The sequence below is a fragment of the Cydia pomonella genome, chromosome 2 (genome assembly GCF_033807575.1).
Source record: "Cydia pomonella isolate Wapato2018A chromosome 2, ilCydPomo1, whole genome shotgun sequence".
Taxonomy (NCBI): Eukaryota; Metazoa; Arthropoda; class Insecta; order Lepidoptera; family Tortricidae; genus Cydia; species Cydia pomonella.
The window spans coordinates 6,270,318-6,283,387 of record NC_084704.1 but is presented as its reverse complement, the minus strand read 5'-3'; the positions used below and the strand labels follow the sequence as shown (position 1 = coordinate 6,283,387).

General features: G+C 37.0%; 3 protein-coding genes across 4 annotated transcripts; 1 reads left to right on the top strand and 2 right to left on the bottom strand.

Annotated features, from left to right (window-relative positions):
- Positions 1-5,939: 5,939 nt before the first annotated feature.
- Positions 5,940-9,588, bottom strand: LOC133532453 (3-hydroxyacyl-CoA dehydrogenase type-2-like). 2 transcript variants are annotated; one of them, XM_061871131.1, is made up of 6 exons: positions 9,456-9,588; positions 9,210-9,374; positions 8,188-8,352; positions 7,531-7,663; positions 6,670-6,774; positions 5,940-6,348 (listed from the first exon to the last, which is right to left on the bottom strand). In XM_061871131.1, the coding sequence occupies exons 1-6, from the start codon at positions 9,462-9,464 to the stop codon at positions 6,155-6,157; spliced, it is 771 nt and encodes a 256-aa protein (XP_061727115.1). In that variant the 5' UTR covers positions 9,465-9,588; the 3' UTR covers positions 5,940-6,154. The 2 variants fall into 2 exon arrangements, with proteins under 2 accessions (XP_061727115.1, XP_061727125.1); XM_061871141.1 differs by having other exon boundaries at positions 6,120-6,348; positions 6,670-6,769.
- Positions 9,589-9,775: 187 nt separating this feature from the next.
- On the top strand, positions 9,776-11,527 carry LOC133532442 (uncharacterized). Its single transcript, XM_061871120.1, has 2 exons — positions 9,776-10,038; positions 10,396-11,527. The coding sequence occupies exons 1-2, from the start codon at positions 9,937-9,939 to the stop codon at positions 11,515-11,517; spliced, it is 1,224 nt and encodes a 407-aa protein (XP_061727104.1). The 5' UTR covers positions 9,776-9,936; the 3' UTR covers positions 11,518-11,527.
- Positions 11,528-12,184: 657 nt separating this feature from the next.
- LOC133532463 (mitochondrial import inner membrane translocase subunit tim16) lies at positions 12,185-12,971 on the bottom strand. The gene has a single exon (XM_061871154.1). The coding sequence runs from the start codon at positions 12,805-12,807 to the stop codon at positions 12,424-12,426; it is 384 nt and encodes a 127-aa protein (XP_061727138.1). The 5' UTR covers positions 12,808-12,971; the 3' UTR covers positions 12,185-12,423.
- Between the last annotated feature and the right edge of the window lie 99 nt (positions 12,972-13,070).

Here is a 13,070-nt window from a genome sequence, read left to right as displayed (position 1 = left end):
AGGGCTTGTGCACAAATCACGCGAGATTCAATAGGGGGCGAGGGGGGTCACGAAAAAATCACGACAGATCATTTTTCAAAATAGCGAGTCTAAACAAGATTTACTCTATACAATACGTGACAATACTATTTCTCTTAAAATAAGGTCGAATGAAAAACTTAAAAAATAAATACACGTGAGGTTATGTGGGGCCACTTTTGTTGGTGATGGAAAGATGCAGATTCTTGATATAAACATTTAATTTCGGAAAGTTACATGCTGACGTTATTATTTCGGATTATTCTTGAGGGATACGCGCACGCGATCGTGATGGTGGTTGTATAGGCTAGAGTTCGCCAAGAACCTCACCAAGCGGGAGGGGGGGGTCAAAAAATAGCCGAAAAAACCTCGCGTGATTTGTGCACAAGCCCTAAGCAGTGACGGGCGTAGCTAGGTGACCAAGGGCCCTGGGACAAAATGAAATCGGGGCCCCTAAACTGTTTAAGTTTTAGTAATATACTCATATATACATACATATTATAAAAATGCAAAGTTACTTTATCAATAATCATGTTTTGGCCCCAAGATTTTGAAAAGTCACAATACTGTACGAGATATTTTCTGCGAATATAAATATGGCTGATAAACAAGCGTACGAAACAAACGCATGGAAATAAATACGGTATCGTTTATGGTATCAATACGCTTTACGAGGCCGGTGACAGATGGCGCTTTTTACTTTTGCACTTGTGCCTTCAGTACCTCTAGTGTAAATAAATTCGATTTCGAAAAGTGACGTACGCGTTTGCGTTTAGTCTCATTTTGTATTGGATTTAGGAAGAGCGCGCCAAGCGGGACGTTTTGGAAACTCAAAATCCTATACAAAATGAGACTTAACGCAAACGCGTTCGTCACTTTATGATGTCGATCAAATTTACACTAGGGGTACTGGTTCGTGTTTGGATTTAATACGGCAAAGTTTAATTGAAATCATGAAAGGTGTCGTGTCGACCTAGTCTAGACTGAAGTATATCATATATATGCTGTGGTACTTTTATTTTTATCGTATACTTTTATTCCCATTAGATGTGAGAGATTCCATGCTTAAGCTCTAAGGCGCCATTATTGAATTCGTATACTTTTATTTCGTTTTAAATAAGCAGTTTTAATCCAGATTTTAAAAAGTCAAAATACTGTACGTGATATTATGCTGCGATTATAAATATGGCTGATAAACAAGCGTGCGAGACGAACACATGAAAATAAAATACGGTATCGTTTATGGTATCAATATGCTTTACGAGGCCGGTGACAGATGGCGCTGATTGCTTTTGTACTATAGAATCTTCATGTTTGAATTTAATACGCAAAGTTTAATTGAAATCGTGAAAGGTGTCGACCTAGACTAAAATATAACTAAGTTTGTGTGCCAGACCTATTCAGCTTACTTGCGAGCGAATTGAATTCTCGAAAGAACCAGAACCAGTGTAAGATTAAGATATACTATCTCCATTTATATCACTCTAATACAACTTTTTTATTCTCACTAAGACGTAATAAGAGTGACAGAGAAAAATGCCCGCAATTGACGAAGTTCGATTTTCGCGGTTATAGCCCAGGAGTGACAGTGATGGTGATAGCATGAAATTCGATTATTACAATTCGCGGTAGGATCTAATGTATTCATAGAGAAATAAGTAAGCTTAGAATGCTTACTCCATTCATAGATTTAAAAAAAACCATTTATTCATTAAGATTTAGCTTATAAAGTATTAAGTTATGAGCGAGTTTCAATAATATTTAAGTGAGGGGGGCGAAGTGCATACATGTACAGATATATTACAGGTAGCCCCCCCCCCTCACTTCCCGGTCTTTTGATAGGTGGGGATATAGATCCAACACGTAGAGGCCCCTTGGAGAGCTTTAATGTCATGTAGAACGCCTGCTGGAACCCGTTCACCGGCGCAACAATAGGCTCCCATGAACCGATCGCAGCAGGCATAACTAATTATTATTAAGTAAGTAAACTCATGCATGGCGTGAGCACTCCGCTTACCTGGTTATTTCTCCGACAGTGTCCTTATGATCTTAGCAGCATCCTCGGGTTAGGTAATGTATACGATAAGACTTATTACTAAATCATTGCAATGTAGCTCCCGGAAACATTCATGCAAAGGTTAATATTTGCATAATATATTTGAATATAAACTACCGATATATTAATATAAGAACCGCTTTATTGCTAGTATTTTACAGTATTAAGACGTAAAGAAATATTTAAAGAAGGTAACTAAAGGACAGGTACAGGGGTCTCGGCCCCGAGTATATTTTTACGCCATTTGGGGTTGAGACCCTTGGCCCTTGGGCTCCTAACGCTCTCCAGCTTTTCAAAAAACTTATTAAGTCTGGTCGACTTCACTGGTGACCGAAGAGCTGGCAGCTTTCTCGCGCAAACGTGGGTATTAAATAATATCGCAATACAGCGGGAGCGCATAGCTGCCAGCATCCTCGGCTGTCAAAAGAGCCCAATTTTTTTTCTATTTAGTCATAATTATCTTCCTCGTGGGAGCCTGGAGTTCGCTTGGCAACTAATCCCAAGAATTGGCGTAGGCACTTGTTTTTATGAAAGCGACTGTCATCTGACCTTCCAACCCAGAGGGTAAACTAGGCCTTATTGGAATTAGTCAGGTTTCCTCACGATGTTTTAGGGTTGGTCCCATATTAAAATTTGCGCAGTATGACCTATATATTCACCTCGTTAATTATTGCAGATGTCTAAATAAACACCCTGTATATCTATTCATTATACATACAAACTACGTATCCATGAAGGTAAAGCATATATTTCACCGTAGAGAACTGTAAAGCAGCCTAGTTTAAAGCAGCCTTTTGCGGTAAAGTTCAGCTCTCCCAGCGAGTGTCCGTTCCCAGTATTTAATCAATGCCCATAAACATTATAAAGAGCGTCTCACTTTTTACACGGCTCTACATAGAGACAATCAACAGTACATTGACTTGTTTGAAAATCTCTCACTTTTCTCTCTCTTTCATAGCTGCTGCAAAATGATATGAAGTGAAGTGATAAAGTTCTAAGGACACTCCAACAGCTTTAAGTTCCTTATTTCTTTCCTGAGACTATCGCGAAACACGAAAATTTTATGTTATTTTTCTGCCTTTCGCTCTTGCTCAGGGGGCCTACCGCGAAAACCGAAATTCGCAAATTGCGGAGATCTTTCTCCTTTACTCTCACTAAGACGTAATTAGAGTGACAGAAAAATCTTTGATTTACGCGTTTATAGCCCAGGTAACTAAACTTCGATTTTTTTCAGGAGGCCCTCGTTTCCAAAAATTACTTAATTTTTAGTGCAACAAATCACACCATTTTTCAGCAAGCCAAAAAGTATGGCGCATAATAATGGCGCGATGTAAGGTCTAGAGCCGACAGTACACTGTTTAATGTACTTATTATTTGAAACAAGAGAGTTTCAGAGGATAAGTAAATAGGTAGGTATGTGCCATACACAGCGAACATACGGGCGAGGCAATTTTCTCGCGCACAAAACAGCCAGAAAATCGCCTAATCACATTGGAGCATTGGCATCAAAGTCCGACCAAACTGTCTGTTTCGTCTTCAGCAGATTTCGGCATAAAAATCATGTTTCGGCCGAAGGTTCAATTTCGGGTGAAACTAGAACAAAACTGAAACTTTCGGTTTCGGCAAAAAATCCGGTTTCGGTAGTGCACTAGTCTATGTGGTCTAAGTAAGTATTAAAAGGAGTACCTGACTCCTTAGAGCGCTGGTTCATAAATATACTCAACGTACTGATAAACTATCATCTCTTGCGATTTCAAAATAGGAAAAACACATGTCCCCATCTATGCGACGACCGGGAACTACAAATTACAGCAAATAACTACCTAATTGACGATCTGGCTTAAAACCAGATAGGTTTAAGTATAGATTTATAGACACAGATTACTTGAGTTACGGTGGTTTTGCAATAGTTCTTATGTGCATAGCAGTATAGGTCACGGAGTAGTGATAGTTACATTGTAGCTTAGATAATCGGTTTGCCGACTCCAAATTGCAGTAGCTAGCGAGAGAATAAGTAAAAAATTCTTGGCGAAGTAAGATAAATCAACGAATGGGAACGTTTATAAATGTGTAGGTACTTTGTGGTACCTACCTATTTATACTCTAGTTTTTGTGAAAGAGATGTAGGTAATAAAACATAACATAATATAATGTGACTTTCATAATGAAGGTCTTGAGTCTCAAGAATGCTTGGAATTATACATGTTTTTTTTATATTTAGGTAATCAATTTTTTAGACAATGCACACAATTTTTGGTTGCATCCCCTTCGGTATTGCAGGTGTCCATGGATGCGGTAATTGCTTACCATCAGGCGATTCGTCTCCTCGTCGCGAGTTTATGTCTTTTGTACTACATTTTTGTCTACTGAGATACTTACTTTCTTCTTCCTCGCGTTCTCCCGGCATTCTTGCTGAGATACTTACCAATTTTCATATAATTATTTAGGTTTTATAGTAAAAAAGTATTATCTTAGATGACTCGTAGAATAAGTATTGTATACAATAGTGATGTAATCAAGCTTTTCAATCCCGTAAAAATACTATTTTTGCGGCACAAAACGGCCGTATTTTTTTAAGTTAAGTAAGAAGTTTGATTTTTTCACAGCTTCAAGGGACAGTAGCCCTGAGTATATGGTTTTAATTTCAACTCGATACTTCAACGCGTTCCCGAGATTAAGGGTCTTGATAGACAGGGTATATGAATGAGTTTTTAGTAACTTATGTACGAAATATCATTTGATATTTACCAGTCGCTTTTCGGTGAAGGAAAAACAACGTGAGGAAACCGGACTCATCCCAATAAGGCCTAGTTAACCCTCTGGATTGGAAGATCAGATGGCAGTCGCTTTCGTAAAAACTAGTGTCTACGCAAATTCTGGGGATTACTTGTCAAGCGGACCCCAAGCTGGCATGAACCGTGGCAAAATGCCGGGGCAACGCTAGGAAGAAGAAAGATAGACAGGGTATATGGTCCCGTTTTTTCCTTTTGAGGTACTCCTCAAATATTATACACGCATCTACATAATCGAACATGTGTAAGTATTAATAGCGGTAAATTTACGAAGGAGAGCGTTAGTAGCAATCCGATTCACCCACAATAATAGCGGCTGTCGAAAAGAGTCTAAGTGAGATGTGTTAGTGTTATTTTATTTTTTACGAACTTTACTATCATTTTGATACTACCTAGTTATGGGAGGAAACCAGTTCATAGTCCATAGCTGTAACTTAATGCATTATTTCATTGAGATCAGTAAAGATTAAACTGCCTACTTAGCACGAAGTTAAATGAGACAACATATATGATTGGTTAGCATATGAGAACCAGATAACGATAATATGTGGGGATTACTGGCTATGTTCATAAATTAAAGGTTTAAGTAGACATTATAGGCTTTACACTTTGGGACGAACGCATCGAGTTCAGTTGTTTCTCGTTTAGCATGGCGTTAAGAGTCACACGAATCTAGCCGCCGCTATTCATAAATAAATATTTGGAGATACACTCTTACTCAGATCGACCTTGTACTTCCAAAGCTTGTACTATAGGAGTGGGAACTAATGAATATATACTTAGATACATAGAACATCCATAACCCAGGAACAAATATTCGTGATAGACTCACAAAGAATAAATACCCTTACCGGGATCGAACCCGGGACGCCCAGCTTCCTAGGCAGGGTCACAACCGACTGGACTACGGAGGCTGTTTAAAATATAAGTATTAAATATAAATATAATTATACATGCCTGTAAGTGGAAAGAAGTGAGACAGGATTAGGGAAGCCGTAGAACCAACATTGGATAGGGATCGGATAACGAAGTTCTATCTAGGTTATATTATTCTAAGACGTAAAAGACAAAGATAATATCTACAATATTTATTTCTACAAACTTAAAAATAACTTTGGCCTAATATTACAAGGGGAACCGACATACTAAATATGCATATTAAAACGGTATTCGCGTATTTTAAGTCTAAGATTGCTCGCAATGGTTGGTCGACATGGGCTGCCGGCGCCCCATTGAAGATCCAAGAAGACTTGAAATACATGAGTGAACCGTTTCAATATACTTAATATTACAGGGGGAACCACCTTTGCGCTCCGTCTAATCGTATGACCTCGCCGTTCAACATCGGGTTTTCAACGATACTCGATACTAGGTGTGCGAACTCTTCCGGCTTGCCTAATCTTGAGGGGAATGGAGTCATACGTTTGAGGAACTCTACCATTTTCTCTGGTAAGTATGAGACTAGGGGAGTGTCGAAAATACCTGTAGACAAAAGAGTAGCAGATTTAACAAAATTTTAATGGGTAAAGGCCTCCGCAAGCCGGCGGAGCGCAGCGCAGATCAACGAGGAGAATTTACTCCGCGCAGCGCACACCGACGGCGTAAAGTCATCCGCAATACCGCGAGCACTTCGGCGCATGCTGGAGGATGCCGCCGCCTACCGCCGCATGTACTCTATCAAAAGGGATTAGTGACTGGTGTGCACGAGTTCTCCCCCGTCGTCCGCCGATTTGCGCCAAGCCATAAATGTCGGGTAAACACAAACATACTCGTAAAACAAAAAACTAATGGTGTACAACTCACCAGCAGCGATAGTGACCACCCTGATCCCTCTGGGCGCCAGATCCCTGGCTATGGGTAACGTCATGCCCACGATGGCAGCTGTGGAAGCGGCGATGGCGGCCTGCCCTTTAAAATGAAAAAACGTTTCATTTCTGCAAATAAGCCTTAAGTTCAAGAAACAGCATTATGCAGCGTTCTTGAAGTGGTGTGGTCTTACTTGTAAAAAAAATGCTATGCCGCGAGCAGCACTTCTGAATTGCATCCCACGCGATTTTATAATTTAATAGCCTATGTTCGTCCCTGGAACTCGCTTTTTGTAGATATTTTTAATTTACAGGAATAGAGGTCGTGACATTGGGCGCAACTGATATATGCGACTGTACTCCTATAATAAAGAGCGCTGGTGGCCTAGCGGTTAGAGCATGCGACTTGCAATCCGGAGGTTGCGGCTTCAAACCCCGGCTTGTACCAATGAGTTTTTCGGAACTTATGTACGACATATCATTTGAAATTTACCTGTCGCTTTTCGGTGAAGAAAAACATCGTGAGAAAACCGGACTAATCCTAATAAGGCCTAGTTTACCCTCTGGGTTGGAAGGTCAGATGGCTTTCGTAAAAACTAGTGCTACGCCAATTCTCGGGATTAGTTGCCAAGCGGACCCCAGGCTCCCATGAGCCGTGGCAAAATGCCGGGACAACGTGAGGAAGAAGAAGAAGACTCCAATAGTAAATTACCACCTATTTTGTTTCTATTCTATTCCATTTAAGTGGTGACCGAAAGTAATGATATATGCTTCATCTTGAGTTGAGGTAATCCAGTGCTTCAAAGTAAAGTTTAAAAATGGATCCCTAATAAATTTACAATAGAATCTAAACGCTTACCTATATCACCTTCATATGCTATTGTGGAAGCTGTGTTGACGACCACCCCCCTTTGTCCCTGCTCATTGGGCTTGTTCTGACCCATCAGTCCCACAGCCAGGCGGGTTACATTGAAAGTGCCTATTGTATTTATCTGAAATATTAAACTTTTATTTTATATAGGTCTTAACTTTTCCAAAGTTTTTAGAGGGGATAACCAAAAAGAACTTCATATTTTCCTTAAGTTTTTGTTAAAGAATAGTTATTTTTTACTATTGTTTGGGTGAATCTACTCTTTATTGTTATTATTCTGAGCTGTCAACCAAAAGGCAAGAGTAACACTACTAACACTGAGTATCTCAGCAAAATTTTACTAACATACCAACATAAATGAAATAGTTTATAACTGTTTCCATCATGTCTTCTGTATTTAACCCCTTTTCTAGGCCATAAAAATCTAGGTTTTATAAAAGAAATAAATGAGTTTTTTGCAAAAGTGGAATGTTAACTTTAAATTGGAGTGCTAAGGATGAAATTCTGTTATGCCAGAAGTAAAATAATACAAATTCATCTTAAGCCAAGCACACTATGCTTGCAGAACAACAGCAATAAATAGTTGATCAACCCACTTTTGAAAAAAACCCCAATAAACAAATCTCAAAGTCACAAAGAACTTACATTAACACATTTCTGGAAACCTTCCAGCTCACATGGTCTGTCTTTATTGAAGTTGTATATCTGGTGCGTGGCAACATGGCCAGCACAGTTGACTAGTGTGTCTAGCCGCCCAAACTTGTCTTTTGCCAGCTGGAGCGCTTTCTTCACATCATCCTCGGATGTGATCTGAAGAAGAGTTGTCTTACAAGTAATGATTGGAGACAGGTAGCAATTTATGTCACTTTGTTGAACATAGTAACTAACATGGATAAGCCTATATCTTTAACCTCTGGCAGCCCACCATACAAGGAAAATTGGCAGTCAAAATTAAAGCAATTTGTTTTGTTTTAAAATCAAACAAAACAAAAGCAACTCTGTTGCATGTAATAATGATTCAAATTTCAATGAAGGTAATTTCTACTAGTGCCGTGCCATGGTAATACCTTGGGATGGTAATAGTAGAGATTAAAAAAAAAAAGAAACAGTATAATATGCTGTAAAAAACTTACCAAATTATATTATTGTAGTAAATTACAAAAAAAAAACCTGTTGGGCACTTTAATCAATTTTGTTAGTGAATTTGTAAAGCAATAACTCAACATTATCATAAAAGATAAAATAGAATTGTAAAAATGTAGATTAAGACACATCCATGTTATACTTTTGTCTTAAAATTGCTACTGTTTCCAATCATTACTTATAACACTTGTTATTAGGCAAATATGGTGTTGTAAGCAGATTTTTAATTAATACAGTAAAACCCGCTTAAGAAGATTCTAAAGAGACCATATAAAAAACACCTCTTAAGTCGAATAGTATATTAGCCAGTTACTGTTGCCCATGAAGACCTGCAACATCAGATTGGTTGCAAGTGAGTTGCCGACATTTAAGATGGGAGTACACTCGTTTCTTGATGTTTTGAAGATTGGCAGTGTAAAATGGCGTAGTATGTGGGAAATCGTATTAAGCGTAATTGTATTAAGCTGGTTCTATTGTATTTACGTTGGGCTACAACCACATGTTTTAATACATAAAATACTTACACAACCTGGGCAAGCTATAGCTTCACTGCCAAATTGTTTAGCCACTTGCTCTGCTCTTGTGGCCTGAAGATCGAGGATAACCACTCTTCCGCCGTGGTTTATGAACCTCTCAACTGTGGCTTTACCCAGACCTGAAGCACCACCGGTAACTAAACTAACCATACCCTGAAATATTACAAAGTGAGGTTATGTTTCATAAAATATTTGCATAGTTTTAATTAGATCACAACCAAATTATTTATATACCTTAAGCATTTTGTTTAAATATAACTTTCTGTTAAAAGTTTATGATTTAAGATATCCAAATAGAATGCAACTTCTAATTTTCCTATCCTTTTCATCGGCAAGTTTACTTTTTTTTGCAAATGTCAAAACAAATGAAATATGTTCAAGGCATTGAAAACAACGACGTTTTTAGTAATATTCAGGATTGGAACTAGAGTTATTATTGATTCCACATACTAAATAATAATCATTTTATAATTATTTATCGGATATATATGACGAAATATTTATTATTATATTTTAGTAAAAAAATATTAATATAATAGTTTAAACTTTTCGACCTCGCCATAGCTCGAATAGCACAAGCTAAAGCTAAATTCATTCAATAATTCTTTTCACCGTTTTACGATGGTGTTTGTTTGTGTGATTTTTTCATGGTTTTTATTTAATTAAACTGAATTTTGACTTACAACGACAATAGTGAAGTATACTATAAGTGAAAATGGCTAAAGTGGAGCAACCCATGTTTATATTGCCGAAAAAACGCAATGGCAAAAAACAAAATTCGATTACCGGTCATGTAGACCACATAATTGCTGTTCAGGTTCGTAATTTCTGATAACTAGCACTTAAGCAAACTGGATAATTCACATACGCGAGTCACTAAATAATTTGAATCATATTACAGCGATTTCTGGTCCATTAAGCGTTAGCGTCATCGTCGCTCAACTCGCTCATTGTATATTGAATATTCTTTTTTTTATAAACAAGTTTAACTACAAATTTGTTTCCAATATAAATAAATATATATAAAGATAAAGATAAATATATATAAAATAAATATAATATAAAGGTTTGTTGTCAAAAGCCTAAAAGTGGAATACTGGTTCTCTGTGCCGGTTCTATACGTAGTAATAACAGTTCAACGATTACAGTTAAATGTTTTTTTTTTTTCAAACAGGGAACTGAGACTGATTTGCCAACCAAATACAAAAACGGCCTTTCACCAGTCACAGAACATGTTGTTAATGGAATCATACACTCCACCATGGAGGGACTTAAGTCCAACATGAAAATTAATCTTCCCATCATAACTGATGTCAATGATGAAGACATCAATGACTCTAACTTAGAGGCTGAACCACAGAAGTCACAGAGTTCACAAAAAAATGGCTACCAGGCCCTTTCCATGATGAATAGCCGGGAAATCATTGACTTGTCTCCAATCTATGAGAATTCCTCAGATGCATGTTCAAGCCATGATGACCTCAGAGAGGCTAATGATGACATACAGAAAAGCTGCAAGTTTCTGAATGAACACAATGAGAGTTCTTCTGCTACTCCAAACAGCCTGTCTCAAACCCAATCGGAAAATAGCTTTGAAATGGGTCCACTTACTGACAGTCTCAAAAATAGTGCCAAACGAAAAAAGCGAGTCAACATTGTGCAAGAAATAATCGAAACTGAGAATACTGATACAGAGATTACAGCTTTGCATATTGAGTCGGAAGGATCTACACCAGACTGCTCTCTGACAGACTATTCCAGAGAATCCTACTTAACCATGACAGGAACAATAAAAAGAGGAAAGAAGAAAGGCCAAAATGTTGATGTCAAACTCAATATTTCTCGAGAAGAACTTGAAATCATTGAAGCAGCTATCGTAGCAGAGGAGTACAACAAGATGGACATATCCAAATGCTCAGTATACAATGGTCCACACATTTTTCTCTTCAGTCTCCTATGCATACCGTTTGTGGCTTGTGTGTCTGCTCTGTACTCATTTTATATGGGCACAATGACTTGGTACAATATCTTTACACATGTTACTGAAGATCTGAATTGGGTTAAGAAAGCAATGTTGGCACCAATAGTGATATTGTCTTATCCATTTTTGATAGTGATTTTTACTGTAGGCCTTGGCTTGTATGCAGGTATTGTGCAGCTGACATTCAGTGGAGCAAATTGGTGGAAGGATGTATGTGATTTTGAGAAAGGTTTTTACGGGTGGCTCTGTAACTCTTTAGGTATGTCAGAGTGTAGCCCTTATGAGGTTGTTATACTTATGGATGTTAAGCCATAAATTAAAAGATTAGACCCTGTTTAGACTGAATACTGCAGGAATATATGTATACTGCTTACTTTTCAGGTATTAAAACCAATATATACCACTACTTGTTTGTGAAAGGCTAGAAAAATAGCATAAAGCTTTTTTTATGGTATGGATGGAGTGACATTATAAGCTATGTGGTACACATTGTTGTGCATTGCAAAAGTTGGCAATTACTATATGAATGCCAAATAGGATTATTCAGAAAACGAAGTTTTTAAAATTGTCTTAGGCTCCATAAATTTAAATATTGACTATTCTAGTTTCAATTTGAAATTTATGCAAATTTTCTAAAATTGCTGAAAAGTATATACTGCCATAAATCTCATAGTGTGTAAGTTGACTGATGTATTCTAGTTTTAAGTAATATTTACAATAATTTTATTTATATTAACAATAATGACTGTTTATTATTTAAATATAATATTTATTATAATTTACAATTATAAGTTATATTATCTTTTGTTACTCAATTATCTTCCATTTTTAGAGGCAAATTTTCTAGTCATATTTTATCATTTATGAATATTTTATATACTTTTTTATGAAGTAGGTTTATTATGCATGAAATTGTGTAGGTAATATATTTACATATCCAAGAGAAAAGTTTAAGGTAAATAAAGCAAGTGAAACATATAAATCATATGCTTAGGAAAATTTATTGATTTCTATAATGCTATAGTTGTTTGCAAGCAGCATTATGTGAGTGAACATAAATTTTGTATATTTAACTTACAACATAATCAGCATTGTAATGAAGACTGATGTATTCTAGTCAAGTAGTCACTATTGTGGTATCCATTTATATGCAATAAAATATTTTACAAAACAATATTTGTTCTAAACTACTCTATCCAAGGTAACTACACTAAAAAGTAATTAGGATGTGTCTTTGGCTTTACTCTGATCTGGACCAGGCTGCTTCTGTTTAAGTTCTGTATCTATCCTCTCTTTAGCTCTCACAATCTTGGATTGTAAGTAGAAAGAACCCCCTTTCGCTTTATCGTTGGCGGAAAACAAATGTTCGTAGTTCCTTTTCACTTTTTCTGGATCTAGTTTATCTATGTTCAATATTTGCATAGCTTCTTCTAATGTGAGTCCAGTTGACGCATTGGCTGCAGCTCTTCGGGCGCCAGCTTCCCCACCACCAGCTCTCTTCGCTGCTTCCTGGGATGCAGCAATTTCTTGTTTCAAAGCTCTAGCAAAAGCCCGACCAACAACTTGAGCACCGAGTACTATAATTTGAGCTATGTATTTTGCCATATTTATTGCTAGGGTTATCTACTAACTACTTTTTCTGTTTAAATCATGAATGTGGTAGATGAAAACTATATTCGGTCCATAATATAAATATGGAAATCCACTAAATATATTATTACGACATAAAATGACTTATTTAAATGAAAGATAGAATCATAGATTTAGATTGACAATGACATGCCATATTTATAGGTTAAGGATCATTCGTATATTGAATGACTGAGCGATTCTTACTGATCTAAAAGCAATTTTAATAACAAAACTGT